This window comes from Equus asinus, chromosome 9 (assembly GCF_041296235.1).
Source record: "Equus asinus isolate D_3611 breed Donkey chromosome 9, EquAss-T2T_v2, whole genome shotgun sequence".
Lineage (NCBI taxonomy): Eukaryota > Metazoa > Chordata > Mammalia > Perissodactyla > Equidae > Equus > Equus asinus.
The window spans coordinates 59,876,845-59,894,457 of NC_091798.1; the positions used below are offsets into that span (position 1 = coordinate 59,876,845).

At 35.9% G+C, this 17,613-nt stretch overlaps 1 protein-coding gene across 6 annotated transcripts in view; it reads right to left on the reverse strand.

Annotated features, from left to right (window-relative positions):
- AP3S1 (adaptor related protein complex 3 subunit sigma 1) overlaps nt 1–17,613 on the reverse strand; it is an 81,705-nt gene that overhangs the window by 13,881 nt on the left and 50,211 nt on the right. Inside the window, exons 5-8 of one of the 6 annotated variants that reach the window (XR_011505897.1) lie at nt 16,704–16,811; nt 13,536–13,576; nt 9,001–9,048; nt 7,700–7,736 (exon numbers count right to left, since the gene is read on the reverse strand). Coding sequence is in view for 5 of the 6 variants with exons in the window: in XM_070517562.1 (XP_070373663.1) it covers nt 7,608–7,736; nt 9,001–9,048; nt 16,704–16,811 (285 nt within the window). In the remaining variant the exon portion in view is untranslated. Of the gene's footprint in view, nt 1–7,020; nt 7,737–9,000; nt 9,049–11,174; nt 11,530–13,535; nt 13,577–16,703; nt 16,812–17,613 lie in introns of those variants that run through there. The other 5 variants (XM_070517562.1, XM_070517559.1, XM_070517560.1 and 2 more) reach the window with 5 other exon arrangements.

Sequence of the window (17,613 nt, forward strand, 5' to 3'; positions counted from 1 at the left end):
CTCTTCTCCCCAAGATGCAATATTGCTATTTATTTACTATCTTGGCTGAGTAGGGGGCTATTTCAAAGCTTCCACTTTGTCTTCCTTTCTATAATAAACAGCTCATCTCACAGATTAAGGAACCACTATGGGTTTTTTCCAAACACTAAATGTGTCCATGCCAGTTAGATATATTCAGGGATGGGGAAAATGACCACTAGGTAGATTTGTGGACCCAGAAGACTCACTATGAGCTAGACCTAAGCCAGGACTAAATGTATTGCTCCCTGTAATGGGAGCAAGGGGGCATTACAATGTTTGGTCTCTAGTTATCAGTGTCAACTTGGAAACTGTGCCCAATAATCCTCAAAATATTGAGTATTTTCCATTTCTCTGTGTATGGTTACCCAAATAAGTCCCTTTGGGGAAGCAGTGGGAAAATCATTAACACATGAACTTGCCATGGTATGCAGGGTCCTTCTGGTAGAGATTTAGTCTGTCAGTCAGTGAGTTCTGGGTCTGAGAATTGACTTAGGACCAGAAACTGGAAAAGAGTTCCTGACTTTTTATTGTGGTGGCTGCTCTCAGCCTCCTGATCATCCACTTTTTATTTCTTTTGATTATATAGATTGGGCAATACCCTTACTGGCTGACCATCTATCTTGTACCTACCAAAGCTATGTTCCATTAACCATCTCTATAGCTCTCTGCAGATCACAACTTTAGCTGCCATCTTGACCTTGCAGTTCATTAAGATAATTTACTCACTTTGCTCCTACCAGTTAGGTACCACAACCTGGTATCTATTATTTCAGGATCTCATCATCTCCATTGTTATTAGGGCACGCAGCATTTCCTACCATCAGCCTTTGCCTTCAGAAGACAGCCACTACTGAGCTTCTAAATCATGCTGGTGTCCCTTTAAACAATACATTCCTCATTGCTTTGGTAAACAGAGGAACCTCTGGGCTATCTTGCCGCACACAGTATATTCACTCTAGCACGCACACTTCTCTGAGCTTTTTGATCCCTTCTTCCTCTTGTCTGCTTTGGAAGTTCTGTTATATTTCACTTAGCTGGGCCAAGCTAAGAGGCTCAGGTTTTCTCCAGGCTTCCAAGAACTACCCTAGCTGTATATCAGCACTGTCTCCCCAGGTCCCTGCCAGAGCATTAAACCTTTTACCATGGGAGAGAGCTGACATATAAACTCTCCCTTATCCAGTTTTATATTTCTTTCCCCTTGATCCAGAACCCTTAGGATCCAGGCCCATACATATGCTCTAGGCTCCTCCAGGTTTATTTTGGCAAGGTTCTGCAGTAACTCTGGCAGGCCCAGCACTTCCCTAGCCCAATTATGCTGCAAATTGACCTTAGCTACTGGCTTGGTGATCAGAGCAAGTGAGGCAAATCCTGAGGAGGGTGCATGCTATCCTGCAAGGCACAAGCTTCTGCAACCTCTTTAAACAAGGGAGAGGAAGGGAGTGGTAGTTTAGCAGGAAGAAATGAGCTACTTCTGCAGGTCCATATCCAAGATTGTAGTGTGCATTAACCCAGATGTCCTCATCCCAAGTCTCAGGTCCTACTCCTTTCCAATCATATCCCTGACCTTGGTGTAGCAGACATGATGGGGCTGGAATCCAACTTCTCAAGGTCTGCCAATCCTACAGTTAAGTCCTGGGCCTGATTCCCAGCTTTTGCTGTCCTCCAGCTGCAGATGAGAGTCTTTTGATTTGCCGTCAAGGAGGTCATCTGGCTTTCATACATACTCTTTAATTGGTGATTAATCACTCTCAGCGCTTCACTAACACAGTGATTGCCCCCAACAACAGCCATCCAATTCCATACTCTTTATAATTACTACTTTGCAATTGCCTGAGACACTGTCCCTGCCAGGGCAATCCCTGTATCCCACCCCTGTTCACCATTGGTGAAAGTGTCCACAGTTACAATGCTATGGCATGCTAGTGGTGATCCAGGCTCCACATGCCACCAGTAACAGGGCTCTCGAATGCCAGCCTGCCAGTGGGTGATCAAGCTCCAGAATCTCATTTGAGAATATCCCTCCTCAGACCGTTCTTGGCCATAAGTGTCTTAGATGGGCTTCCCTGAAAATCAGACTGAGATGGAGATTTGTTGTCAAGACATTCACTGTGGTATGCCGTTGGGATCAAAGCCTGTGAGGGTCCAAAGGAAGTAGGATGAGGCAGAGTGGGGAGTTAGACTGCAATGCAGTCACAACAAAGGCCTCAGCTGACGCTGAGCAGCACTGGAGCTGGCACGGCCTTTCAGAGTTGTCCTGCCTTAGCCAAGGGGGCTGGGCTTTTAGAACTTGGGTAGAGGACATCTTTGGAGAGGAGTCACACCTTCGAGTGAAGTGGCTCCCTTCAGCTGGTGGCAGTTCTCAGAGATCAACTTAACTGAGTGCTCTCAGCCACCAGCACTGCCTGCAGCTGAGGGAATCAGTGCCTCGGTCCTAAACGATGCAGCCAGAGCATCACTCCAGGCATCAAGGCACTCTGTTTTGCTTTACCCCACAGTTCACATACACAGCCTCAGATTAAAAAGTATCACCAATACTAGGATTACAAAAAACATTTTAATTTTGGGGGGTCGGGGAGAGGGCAAGTCTTTTTGTCCTCAGTGGTATACAGACAAGTGTTTTAGTCGTGTGAAACAGTTATCTCTGGGTGACTATGTCATCAACTCACTATATAGTTCAATTCATCTGCTTTGCTTTGAATTTTTAGGGGTTACTTTCTTAAGATTTAATTTTGGTTATTAATTATGTAAAGTATTTACATGGTTCCAAAACAAGGTACATTCCACAAAGTCCTGCTTCTACCCCCAAACTTCTGCCCTGTTTCCTCTCTCACTATAGATATATTTTAAATATATATATGGCTTATCCTTCCATTTAAAAATATAAACAATACACACACTCTCATTCTCCCTTTTTCTTAAATAACTGGCAGCATACTGTGATAGTTAATTTTATGTGTTAACTTGACTGGGCCATGGGGATGCCAAGACAGTTGGTCAAACATTCTGGGTGTTTCTGTGAGGGTGTTTTTGGATGGGATTAACATTTAAATGGGTAGCAGGAGTAAAGCAGATTGCCCTCCCTAAGGTGGGTGGGTCTCATCCAATCAGTTGAAGGCCTGAATAGAATAAAAAGGCTGACCCTTATCTAAGTAAGAGAGAATTCCTCCTGTCTGCCTGCCTTCAAACTGGGACATCGGCTTTCCTGTTTTCAGATTTGAATGAGTTTTATAATAAATCTTTTATGTAAGATATCACCAACACCATGATTTTATCTTATTTAAAGAGATTTATTATAAGGAATTGGCCCACATGACTATGAAAGCTGACAGTTCCAAGGTCTGCAGGGTGTTGGTAAGCTGGAGACCCAGGAGAGCCTAATGTGGAGGTCCAGTCTGAAGGCTGGCAGGCTTGAGACCTAGGATGAGCCAAAGTTTCAGTTTGAGTCCAAAGGCAGACATTCTTATGATCTAAGTAATCTTTGAAAAAAATTCTTTTTTGGCAATTTCCTCCTCTATGTTTTCTCTGTTAACTCCTCTCCTGAAACTCCTACTGGTCAGATATTGGATTACCTGATTCTCTACTTTCACCTTATCTTTTCTTTTCCACCTATTTGTCTTTTTCTTCTACCTTCTGGGAATCCTCTCAAGTTTATCTTCTATTAAATGTTCAATTTTATAATATTTAAAAAATTTATCCAAGAGCTTCATTTTGTCCCCAGATGTTCCTTTCCTGACTGTATTCTTGATCTGTTCTTATTTCCTTGGGTGTCTTAGCCTGGGTTCCCTGAAAACAGAGCCCATGACAAAGACTTAGGCACAGGCACTTTTGAGGGGAACGTAACCCCAGGAAGGTGTAGAGGATGAGGACTAAACAGAAAAGGAGGAAAAGTTAAAAAAAATGGATCATTAGGGAGTTGGTTACTGCTACCGGCAACTGGCTCTCAATCCCATGGGACTTTCCGAGAAATCTTTTTGAAATATTCTCAAACTGTCTAAGGTATAAAAAGGAGAAGTACCTATTCCACTCACAGGTGTCAGAGTGGTGTTACGTTTCTCTCACCTCCAAACTGTGCATACACGACTGCCAAGAGGGATGCTGCAATGTTCCAAAGGTGATGGCGGAAAAGTCCCTGGGCAGTGGGGCCTAGAGCTAGGGCCCAAAACATGGCAATGTCCAGTTGTGGTTGGGTGAAGCTGGTCAAAGACTACGACGAATTGGTTACTGCAGCAGGGGCTAGAGTAAGTGGTGGGGCCAAGAGGATTTTGAAGTGATATTCAGGGGTGTCTGATATACATGGAATAGTAATGACAACTTTTAATTTTCTTAATGTCTTTCCTATTAGTTTGATTATACTGTTTGCATTCATCTCTATCTTTCCTATTAGAAGCTTTCCTCAAGTGTTTGATGATCTGTGGCTGTCTGCTCATATGTGGGGCCCTAAAAACCTGACTGGAAGCTCTGTGTCCATGGAGAGTCTTTTCAACAGAGGGGTTTTAGTGGAGGAGGATATCATGAGACTGTATCAATGGGAGGCTTAAAACATCATCAATTGTAGTTCTTTTCTCTTGGGCTAATTTCCTTATGGGAGAGTAGGCTAGAATCTCCTGCCAATAGGGTGGAGTGGGGCCTGGCTGCCAACAATCCAGGAGGGAGGATGAGGGGAGTGGGCTGAGGTCTCACCATTGAGAAGGTATTCTTTAGGGTCATCTCCTGGCTGTTAGCTGAGTGCCTCTGCCCTCAGCTGTGTCTGTGCCTGTAGGGGTGTATGAGAGGCAATGGCAATTGCTACAGTTTGTGATATGGTAAAGGGGATCTAAGGGTCTATCTGCTTCAACATAAAGTTCTAGGTAGTTCTCCCATTTTCAGTCTATTACTACCTCCAATTCCTACAATCTTTCTGGGTTCTGCAGTGCAAATCCACATGCTTCCATGGTTATTCTACTGCCAACTTAAATTTCAGCTGTCTCAGATTTGTTCAGTTATATCATTCATTCAGAAGTCTTCCAGCTTCCAAAATTTTATAGCTGTTATCATCTCTCTGATTCTCTTTGTCCTTCTGGATCTGTTACTAAAAAAAAATTCTTTACGGTCACTTGTGGTTTGAGAGAGCCCGAATGTAAATGAATGTGTTTAAGAATCTATGTTTAACTGGAAGTTTCTCCCCTTTTACATTCTAAAATATTAAAAAGTATAAAAGTTTAAAGGCCAGCATGGTGGCATAGCGGTTAAGTTAACATGCTCTGCTTGGGCAGCCCGGGGTTTGCCAGTTCGGATCCCAAGCGTGGACCTATGCACCACTTAGCAAGCCATGTGGTGGCAAGTGTCCCACATATAAAGTAGAGGAAGATGGAAACAGATGTTAGCTCAGGGCCAATCGTCCTCAGCAAAACGAGGAGGATTGGCAGCAGATGTTAGCTCAGGGCTAATCTTCCTCAAAAAAAAAAAAAAGTTATTTAATATCCCTTATTGTGCACCATCCATGAGTAAACACTGTGAGAGATTTATAATAAGGGCCATTAAATAACTCAGTCTCCCCCTTGCCTTCTGCTATTGGCTCCTTACTGTTTCTCAAACACCTCAAGCATGCCCCTAACTCTGCCCCTTGCCATTTTTTATTTCCCATCTGGCCTACTCTTGCCCCCAAAATCCCCAAGACTCCCTCCCCACTTCCTGCAGGTTTTCACTCACATGCTACTTCATCAGAGAGGCCTTCTGCTACCCACTCTCTACAGCACAGCAACAGCCCAACTCACCTCCTACTCTGCTCCTATCCTTTTCTTTCCATAGCATTTATCACCACCTGACATATAGATTTATTGTTTGCCCCCATTTGAATTTATGCTCTAATATAAACTATTTTGTTCCCTGCTATATATACCCCACGACCTAGAACAAGCCTGGCACATAGCTGATGCTCAGTAAGTAATGATGGTGGGAAAAAGGGAGAGGAGGGGAACGAGGGGGAAAGGAAAGAAAGAAAGAAGGAAGGTTGCTTGGTTCTTTGGGCATTGTATTTGACAGAACACAATGGGAGACGAAACCCTTTTGACTGTTTCTTAAGATTAAAGTATGATCTGGCCCAGAGGTTTCCCTAATTTTGGCACATCCTAACCAAACCATAATTTAATCTTCCGATAATTTTTTCTCCCAAAACAAGGAGAAAAGAGAAAAGAAAATACTGTCAAGAACTCTGTGCAGCGCTGTATCTAGCTCCTTGCAGACAGGGACTTGTCCACCTGGCAAAACAGGCACTTAAAGAACATCTGTCGAACGACTGAAGACCAGGACCTCCCTGAATGTTCTGCTTTGCACAGCCTTCCACTAGGACCTTTACAAATCTCCGAAATGATGGACATTCTGATAATCACAGACTGAATTTCCTGTGGCCTCAACAGGATAGGGCTTAGAGTCAGATTAATTTTATTTAGAAAAAATAAAGTGACTTTTCTTACATCCCAGGGCTCTTAGAGTAAAATTCACACACGCCACAAATCTAAGGCAATGTTTCAAAGAGAACATTTGGGGAGGGAGGACTAAAACTGCAAGGAAAACCTAGGTCTAACTGGAAGAGGAACCTGCTCATGGTTCACAAGACCAAACACAAAAATGTGGGCCAATTACGAGAAATCAGAATGTGAGAATGTTAGGACTTAAAAAAACAATTTAGCTTTGACTTTGGGATGGAACAGTCAAGTGGAGCCGCAAAGGATTTTGCGTTCAAAAGCAAGTAAGTATTTGCTGAAATTATCTTTCATCATCTTAGCAAGAAGGGATCAGATACAAGGCTTAAACCTATGTGTATAAAATAGATCTTGCAATTTCTCAATAGAGATTTTAGAAAAAGATTTGTCATCTCCCACTCCAGATCTCACCCTACACAATAGGCTAGGAGATACACTACTCTTGATTTGAGAAATAATTGAGCTTCAGAACAATTTAGTGAGCTTCTGAATATTAAAAACAGAAGTACCAGTTAAATAAATCAACATAAACAGCTGCTTAACAGTGATAAAATATACTTTTATTTACTTTGTTGAACCTGAGGGTCGTAAAAAAAATTATTGCTAAAGTAGATATCAGGCAAACAGAAAGGTACTTTAGAAGCCCAGTTACCTTGGAGTTTATTTAAACTAAGAGAAAAAGGTCATAATGTTTTCATGCAATACATACTTGGTTCTTTAAATAACAATTGTGACAAATAACAGAAATAATTAAGGAATGCTGCACTTGTGATCCATACAAAACACCAACATTTTGGCTTGTACATAATTTAAAGAAATGTCTCAAACACTTTTCAAAATACTGTAGTAGCCAAAACACAGAGGCATGCCTTAGGTGGGCACAGGAACGCAGTTTAGAAAAGAAAGAAAATCACACTAGAACTACTCAATTTCTTCAAAATCACTGAGCAAGAAAAGCAACACTGCACTTCCATACTGATTTTACACAACTTCTATACAGTACCTTGACTTAAATCCAAGAGCAAAAGTTAAGACTCTCCTCCTCTATTTTTGGTAAACAAGTGCATGGTAAACTTAGATGACTTGTCCCCCTGGATTTTACCTGGGAGTGGCCTTTTAAATTTTTTATTTAAAAGAGGGCAGGTTTGGCACTTTTATACTGATGTCACCAATGTTAATATTTCTTGGGATCTCAGGAAGATTCATATTCTTTACAGCTGATACAGCACGGGCTGGAGCTCCTGCTAAGCCAGCCTGTATACAGAAGCAAATAAAAGAAAAAGAAAATGTACAACTCAGGTGTAGCTCATCACAAAACACAAAAATGGAGGACAATGATAAAAGATTTTCATATAACAAGCTTAGAGACCAGATGGTAGTTTGAATTGGTATGGGATGGTTACTTTGAAATACTAATCTATAAAGAGAAAACAGTTGACACATTAAAAAATACAGTGAATACATGCAATGATAACAATGTAAAGATTGAAATACACATTAACCTGTACTACTTAGATATCACACACAATATTGAAATTACAAAACTTAGAGCTTCACCTATATCTTGATTTAACTGACTTAACGATATAACCACGAAACATATTTTACATTAGTTTCCTTATGAAACGTCTCTTGCAACAATAAGGATAGATTTTGGTGTTTTCTCATTTTTAAAATGCATTTATTATCAATATATGCTGTGAAATAAAAACTGAAAGTAATAGATCATGCTTGCTTAGTTTCTTGACTTAGGGCTAAACCCTTAAAACATTCCAAGTGATAAAATCTTTTAAAATTTATTTTTTAAAATTATGGAGGCTCCTCTAAACTTTTCTAGGAAAATTCTAGAACATTAAAAAAAATCAGGTTTTTAACGAGAAGCCTCAACCAGAGAACAGTTCTGCCTAAAAACGACTGAAAGAAGAGGATCATTCCAACCCTTTGATGCCTTAGTAAAAATATAATGATTAAAAATATTGTCATATACAGTAGATTCAACAATATTTTACAAAATACAAACTTAGAGAAAGAAAAGCATAAAGGCAAAAGGTAGTATATATAAATAAATGAATTTTAAAATTTCCAGTACCATTAGTGTACAATTTTTGTCTTTCATCTTAGGAAAATTTATAATTTTGAAAGAAAATACACTTAAAATATAAAAGGAAAATGAATATATCATTTTTCTCAAATAGCTACATCAACAGTCTTCATATTTTTAAGGTTTAATTCATATACAAAATAGATTTCATCAATTTTTATTGAGGCTATATAATAAAGTAAAGCCAACAAAAACATGTGAATTCAGTGGCACACATCATCTTGCACAAAAGCAGACAATTAAGTAGCAAAAACAAATCTTCCACTTTGCTTAGATTACATATATAAGAGACAATGTCCCTGTAATTAGGAACACTAGTTTTAAAGTTCCTTCTTGTAATTTTAGAATTTTTTTCTCTCATGTAATCCTACCTCTTTCGTTAATCAAAAAAAAAAATAGTAATAATAAAGCTGTTACCTGAGAAAAATCTTGACTGATACAAAATAGGCCAGTGTAAACTATTTGCTGAATAAAGGATACAAACATTGTTAAGCAATGAAATAAAAGCCATGGATTATCAAGTCAGAATTGGAAATAATAGAAAAATCAGTAAAATAGTATTAATAATAGATATGTCCACACAGGCAATGATAAGGGTGATATGGATGAAAAACTCCATACCCAACTAAAGAATGAATAGGGCTGGAGAATTCAATTTTTGTAATTAAATGGAGGTTATTGTTTTTGTTACGTAACTAAAAATTTGATTGACCTCTACATTTATACCTACCTGAAGCAATGCAGTTTTTGTTGTACCCCATTTTCCTCCCACTGCCCCAAAAGACGTTGGAAATACAAATGAACATTATTTAGGGTGACACGAATCATATTCAAAAGGGTTTTTAACTTGATTATTTCAAGTTCATTGTCTAGCTACCAAAATTTAGAATGGTTTAAGATCAAAGAAGAATCCAATTCAGAGAGCTTTACCATCCTTGTAGGCTCTCTTCATTTTACCAGGAAGTATGTTGTCTGCCAAGGGAACAGAAATTATTTTATAAAATTACAGACATCCTAGAACTAGTTCATTTTTCCAGGTAGAAGGATTTTGTAATTTTTCTAATGAAAAAACTAACTTGCCAATATTTTTACTTTGGAATTTCTATACAGGGTACAAATGATGAGTAGACTATAGAAAATTATTGATAAGATATTTGAATATAAATATTTCAAAAGACATGAATTATTAGAGGACTTTATTACTGAGAAAGAGAGAGAGAAGGTAGGTGTGAATATGTGTGTGTATGTGTTTTACTGGATGCTATGGTTTACATTTATAAATAGTAAAAATAATTTTTTCAGTATTAAATTAAATGTCATTGTGAAGAAGCCTTCCTTTCCATAATACCCTGTACCATGAACAGCTAAACTGAACTTAAGCAAAGTAAAGGAGAATAAAAATGAGTCCTGTTCAATTTCATTAGATTAAGTCGTTTCTTTGTGATCAAAGAGGGTGTTGACTGTTGGCTGCTAATGAGAATACATAAAGTCAATACAGCAATTGATTTAAATAGCATAAATGTGCCAAGTTCTTATCATGTAAAACCAAAAGAAGTTTCTGAGTACAACAAACTACAATTCTTCCAAACATAAGCAGCAAGCCATAGACATGCAAAGGATGGTAACTATTCAGAACACGCAAATGAATTAAGAGAATCAAATTATTTCTCAAGCATGTTCAATACTTTTGTGTAGTATGTCATGAATTTAAATGGTAGGAAATAAAAAAATTGTAATGTAGTACTTCAATTAAGTTTTAAACTAACATTTTAAGAAATCAGATTCAGCAGAATATAAAAAAAATATAAGAAGGACTGTTGTTCAGTAAGTAGATGCTTAAAAGACCTATCAATGTTCATATAGGAAAACTTAGGGCTTAAAAAAAAAAGATCCGCATGACTCAGGTAGTCAACACCAGAAGTGCTATGAAACAAATTTCATTTTCAGATTTCCAAGAAAGTGAAGTCTGAAACATTTTTACTAAAGAATAAAATGCAAAAGAGGTAATTTGCCATTAGGAAATCAGTTTGCCAACAGAAAGGTGTAAAGTAATTTTCATCTTAGTTAAGGTTTCATTTTTCAGTAAAATATACTCAAAGCAACAGGATAACTTCTACTAACATAATTTTTTTGAACACTAAAGTTTACAGAAATTAAGTTTACCTGACTTAGTAGTATGTACAATTGAAAATGTAAAAATAAGATACTTCTGACAATATAACACAGTTCTTGAAGATTTCAGATTACACAGCTGACACAAAGCAGAAATAAAAAGAATGAAACCCTACTGGAGAAATAACTTGTTTCCATCTGTTGTTATACTCGAGCACCACCATGGCAGGTAGACTGCAGCAACTCCACTAACAAAAACAAATATATGAATCCAAAGCAGTTAAGAGTATGAATTAGATGAAAGAATGAAGTACAGTATATAAAAGAATGGTCATGTTTTCTCTCCCATGAGATTAAATAAACAGAATTAAGAGAAAGAAAACAAAATGAAGTCTGCAAGTATACCAAAATGAGGCCAAACAGATAGAAGACTTATACAGACATACTCTCGGAAATTTCAAGCACTTGAATCACAAAGATAGTAATGGATGGATATGATTTGTTTTTTATTTTGTTTTTAAATTGCCAGACCCAAAAATAAACAAAATATATGCAAGCAAAACTGAAAAAGCAGCATTACTAAAATATAATCCAAAGAATCTGAAAGCTCCCTTTTCCTCATGCAATAAGCAATTAACTTTCTTTAAGGGAAAGGGAAAAGAATCTGGATATGTATTTCATCTAAGACATAAAATACCATTCCACCATCTTAAAATATTTTTTCAAGCTTGAAATATAGCATCATAAGATGGTAGCTGGGATGATTTGTACATACTAAAACCTTTACCCACCCTTCCTGCTGGAAGTTGCTATATGCATATTCATCATTTTGACCTAACAGCAAAGTGAAAGAACATCAACATTAATAAACACAATAGTAAATGGTTTCAGACTCAAAATCATTAACAAAATAATGGCAGATTTTGAGAGCACGTTTTGAGCAAAATAGAAAATGTCAGTATTTCAATTTCTTAATGTAAGAGTAACTTTTAATCTGGGAATTTATAATAGGCTTCCTCATTGCTTTAAAGGCAGTGCTTTAACTGCAATTATAAACAGATTAGAAATGCTGATAACAATCCTATAGTGAGCAAGAACTACGGCATTATAATAAAAATTTTATCAAAATTAGAATATTTAAAAATTTTAAACCTTCCAAATTACTAGTCATTTTATATAATCTTCAGTTATAATTTCTAGCACAGGATTTGCCTGTATGAAATAAATATAGTAGACTAATGCCATTCATGGATTTATTAACTAGTTTTGACCATTACAAGTGACCTTAGGGGTCCTCACCGTAATTTAGTAGAAGAACAAAATAACTGTGCACGTCAAGGAAGAGGGCAGAACCAACTCACAAGCTGAGTTTCCAACATCTGTATCTCAGGGCCATTTTTCTTATTCTATACTCTTTAAAAACGTTTGCTTGATTTTTTCTTTCAAGAAAAAGCTAATTACTAGATCTAGTGATGGAAGTTAAGAGACCTGAGCAGTTGATGGTTCTTTGCTAGAAAATAGCAATTTCACATTAGTTAAAGACTGGAACACAGAAATCAGCAGTGATTTGGATCAATGGAGTAAATGAGACAATTATGTATTATCTGTTCCGGGGATGAAGCAATATGGATCCGGGGACCAAAAGTGGTAGCCCGAGCTGCATAAGATAGCTCACGACTCAAGATAAGAAATTATAAAGCCACTTATATGTTGCTGCTTCTCAAACACATCCAGAAAGTAATAATTTAGTGGCTAAAAAGCAATGCCAAATTCTCAGCGGCATTTTTCTAATTAGTGCGGTACGTAATCTAACCTATTAAGTTTATAGATTTTGTTCCTCTATGGGACTCAATAAAGCATTTTCACTGTGAAATTTTTAAATGGAGGCTTCCATTTTCACTTTTCCTAAAATGGCTTTGTACAAAAAAAGTTGTTCATCATCATCTACATGGAAATTTTTAAAAAGTAATTCACACAGTTAACTTACGGTGTGAAAAAATGTAAAGTTAGGTCTACTAAAAATATTTCCAATATTTGCCAATACACTTTGCAAAAACCTTCAAGCTTTACAATATTTTTTATTAAGTCTTAATGTTTAGATGTCAGAAGGTTGCTACAGTGGAAATTCATTTTATTTTGGTCAATATATTTAATTCCATTTTTTAGAGCATTTAATTCAATTTTAGGAGATTTTTGATCTTACTTTCTGTTGGCCGCTGTTAGTCAAAGCTGTAAAAGCAATTCTGTTAAGACTTTGGAACTGAAAACCATTATGGGGGGTAAAAAGTACTATGTAACAGTCACTAGTCTAAGCCTTCACTGCTTCCCACTTTGTATGCAAAACTCTAAAGGTTCAGCTTTTGGTTTTTAAATTAACAGCTTCCAAAACACAGCAGGCAATTTTATGTTAAGATCCTAATTTAGAACGATAGGGGGAAAAAATCTCTGAGAGTTAAATTAAGATTGCTTCTGCCATATGATGCTCAAAATAAACTCTAAATTTATTACTATATACAAAGTAAACTGTCATTTCTACAGAAGTAATTTGTCAGTTAAATGACAATGTTTAAAAAAAAGAACAAAAAATTTAAACTTTCCTTTTACAATGCAGGCAGACAAAACAGAACAAACATGACATCAATGATATACTAGTTAAATACACTAAGTCCAATAAAAGATGAAGAAACTACAAGGAGAAACTAGAATGGAAAATAGGCTACAGGGACTATATGGGATCATTAACACAAAAAATTTTTGAGTCTGGCCTAAATAATTAATTGCCTTTGACATCATTTTGCTTTCCCTTTGTTAAAGTACATTTTTCTCAAAGTCAGCAATACCTTGTCTACCTGTCCTGTCTGGGAGATTGAAAGATAAAGGTCTGTAAGAGAGAAGAATGGAAAGAGCTAGAAAGATCAGGATGTTCGGAAAAAAGAGGACTGACTTTAAAAAAGTAGTGACTAAATTCAGACCCATTTATTAATTTAAAAAAATAACATGAAATACATAAAAGCTAACCAGTCTCCCCAACCCCACCCCTCTACCTCCACCCCCAGGGAGTCCTTTTATTCCTAGGCAGATTCCTGGGTGCCTCTTACACTTCCCCCATAATCCCACCAACCTCCCATCTTAAACCCTCCTTTCCCAGGATCCCAATGGAATAGTAAACCACTTTTCTAGCAAAGTAGGATAGATGAAAACACATTGAGAATATATCTTTGCTTCTGCTCCTTTAAAGATCTGGGTGATCTTTGCTTCTACCTGTCTAGGTACTGGAATTAAACCAGTTCACTTTCGACTGTCACTGGAAATACCTTTAAGCCAAAATAAAATCTTCAATTTCTCACAAAGTAAAGGCACCTAGATAGATCCATGTTATATTTTAAAAGCTCTATCTGAATTATAGCTAGGCTTATTTTTAAAAGATAACTGCTATTCTAAATATTACTTAAAGTAATTTTTAAAATATGATAACTAGGTCTTTTCATCAATCATGATATTCTGGATTTTAATTAAGTCTTTCTCGGTAAGTTTTTGCTCATGATAAATTTTAACTAAAATTTAGTAAGAGATTAATAAAAGCTTATAGTTTACTCTCAAATAATTTTGGATTATTCTGTGGTCATATATTTGGGAGATATAAACAGTTTAAGTAACATGGAAATTGAACCCACGTGAAAACTTTTGACATTTCAATGTGTCTGGAATAAAGTTGATAGCCTTCTATTCTTAAAATATATGAAAATTACTGAAAAATTTGAAGGTCAATGTTATTTTCAACACAATTTCTTAAAATCTGATCATGGCTTCACTTTGACTCAAAATCCTATGTTAGAACTAAAATATTAGCAGACATCACATATAGAGGAACGCTTGATAAGACATATAATATGTTGTGGTTTATTCCCAATCAGATTTAAAACATACTTTCTTGTAAAGGAGAAAAAGAAAAACTAATTTGGTAGCAGATAACAACTGATTATACATGTTAAAAGATGATCAGTGGATGAAAAACAGAAGTATTCACCAGTATTCGAACCATTTTAAATAGCATTGCTTCTGTGAAAGGATTTTTAAGTTACAATATTCTTATAACTATTTCTATTGAAAATGTAAATTCTGTATTTTACTGCTCTTTATAGAGAGGGAAAACTGTCTCATTAACAAAGTTTTACTGGATAATCAAAAAGCAATATCCATTACGCAATTATTATAGGTCCTTCATGACTTTTGTCAATATTTTATATATAGCAAACTAAGGAGAAAAAGAAAAAACAAAAAGAGGACACCACCAATGGAAAGGAGTTAAACACCTGGAAATGTGAAAATTCCAGACAAGAGGGCAATATATTTTTACAGATGATTATACAGAATTCACAAATTACCACATATTCATTCATTTTAGACTGATTATTCACGGATTGTGTCACTGTCTGTCTCTTGGCATTTAAAATCTATATCCATACAGTTTAGTAAAGCAAGGGTTAACAGATTACATAAATCTCAAGTTATCATTTTAAGACTTTAAAAACTATAGCTTAGAGTTTTATAGTAAATCTCTTACTATACTAAATAATATATTGCAAATCAACTATTTTAAGTAAAATTGAGTCCTTTTGTCCTAAAACAAAATTTTCCCTATTAATCTGGTTTATGTTTTCCCTTTTCAAAAACCAACTTTTAAAAATTGGCTATAGAACACACAAAATATATACAGTTACTTAAAAGAGTCATAATTTTAAGCTCTTCACTATTACAAGCCTCTCCTTTGGGAAACCAACAGGGACGGTAAATTGACACAAGAAGTGCAGGATTATTTTAATTTAAAATAGAACACTGGAAGATGTTTTCAAACAAAGCTTCAACTGTTTCTAACACTCAGATTTCAGATTATGCATCATCCTGTGTTTCATTCAACTCCAATGAGCATAGCATTGTGTTAAACTGATGCTTTCAAGTGTCAACAAGATAAAAATTCTTCAAAACTCACCTGTTATAAATTAATGCTGACATATTTTTAATACCTTCCTGCTTTTATAGTAACATTTACCTTAAATCAACCAAACACCTGAACTTGTACTAATAAGTATAAATAAAATTTATTTTTCTAATCTGAGTTATGACTATAAATAGCAAAGGTTAAGAGTATCCTCAAACATCGTGTTGAATGAGATATTGAGACTATTCATCTCTCCAGACTTCTGCTCTAGTAATAAGAAGCAACCAGAATAATATGAACTTGAGTGGCTCCACTACAGCACCCGTTACTGATGTTCAGCCTAGGTCTTGAGGGGAGAGTCACTAAAATTCTAATGTAGGGTTTTATACAATGCTAAAGTGCTGGTTGGTCCTCATTTACCCAACTTAACAGCACAAAGTTAGCTGTGTATAACTAACCAACTCCTTCTCTTATAGAATGCAATAAATGCCACGAATACATGTATTATTGCATAAAATATGTGACTTAGCTAACTTCTCAGTGACCTTTGGGAATGACCCAGAATTAAAAGATTAAGGCATTGAATTTCTTTTTTCAATGTGCACTCAGGCTTGCTAAGCACCTATTACAACATAACATTACTTCTTCATAAGAATTCTATTTCCTCTCCTTTCCTTTTCTAGAAAGTTTTGTAAATTTATCTATCTTCAAAATTTATCAGTTCTGAGATTTCCTTGATAATTACTGACTAGGGTTTTACAAAGCAAATATTGATTCTACTATTCAAATAAATAATTGTTTTTTAAGCAACAAGAATTTGGAATTGTGTTTATTACCCAAGGCAGTTATGACCGTGTCTAAAAGAAGAATACACAAAACTATTTGGTAGATAGTAGTCACAGAACATTTAACATAACAAAATTCGTATATTTTATTTCTTAAAAGTGAATCAGCATACCAGTTGTACTTAAGGGGTGATACTGAAGGACAAACAGTGAAAGCTATAACTCATGCATAATTTATGATCATGCTTACTACCTCCATTAATCAGAGCACTTTCTATTCTTACCTCAGATTTCTCCAGTTTATTTTGTGCATCGATTTGTGTAACAATCTCATTCATATTGGTCTCCAATACCATTCCCCCCATCACCATTTCTGCAAGAATATTATGAACCTAAAGGAAAAAATATACACATCCATAAAGAAAACTCAGTAAAAAATGTTTATTGCTTTCAGTAGTTTTTGTTTCAAATACTGCTGTGTCTATTTCATAAGTGTGAACTGTAAAATAAAAATAATTTGGAGTGAGGGCTCATAATCCACTTCCATCACTACTGTGAAGCCTTAGGCAGTTAGTTACAAAACCTCCTAAGTCCTAGTTTAATGGACTGTAAAATAAGAGGTAACAATAGTACCTCCTCCACAGATTATTGAAAGGATTAAATGAGGTCATCCATGGAAGTGCCCCAAACAAAGTAAACGATCAATAAATATTAGCTACCATTACTATTGTACCAAGTTTAATGCTTAAAAAAAGCTCTACAAGGGCCTTTTATACCAGATTCTTAGACAACAATTAGTAAGTTGTTTTATGCTCAAAGTACTTAATGAAGCTATGTGGCATTATTACAAGCTCTAGATTGAAAAAAAGTAAAATTTTCTTTTTATTGCAGGTATTTTAATAATGCTTTTACCCCAAAGCACTCTCTATATGTAATATTCAGATTTTTTACGATCAAATACATCTTAAAGTGACTAAATATAGTGTCTTCCATTGGGGAGAAAATATTCAACCCAGGTGTCTTTTCATAACGTATTTACTGGATCAAAAATCACCAATTCAAAGCTGAATTAGCTTTCACAAAATAGTATACTCTGCTATAATTTTTTTTAAAAATGTAGCAACATTAAGAATGATGACTGAAATTATTTATGAACACTGACTCTATCACTTATCAGTTGTACGCCTTTCAGCG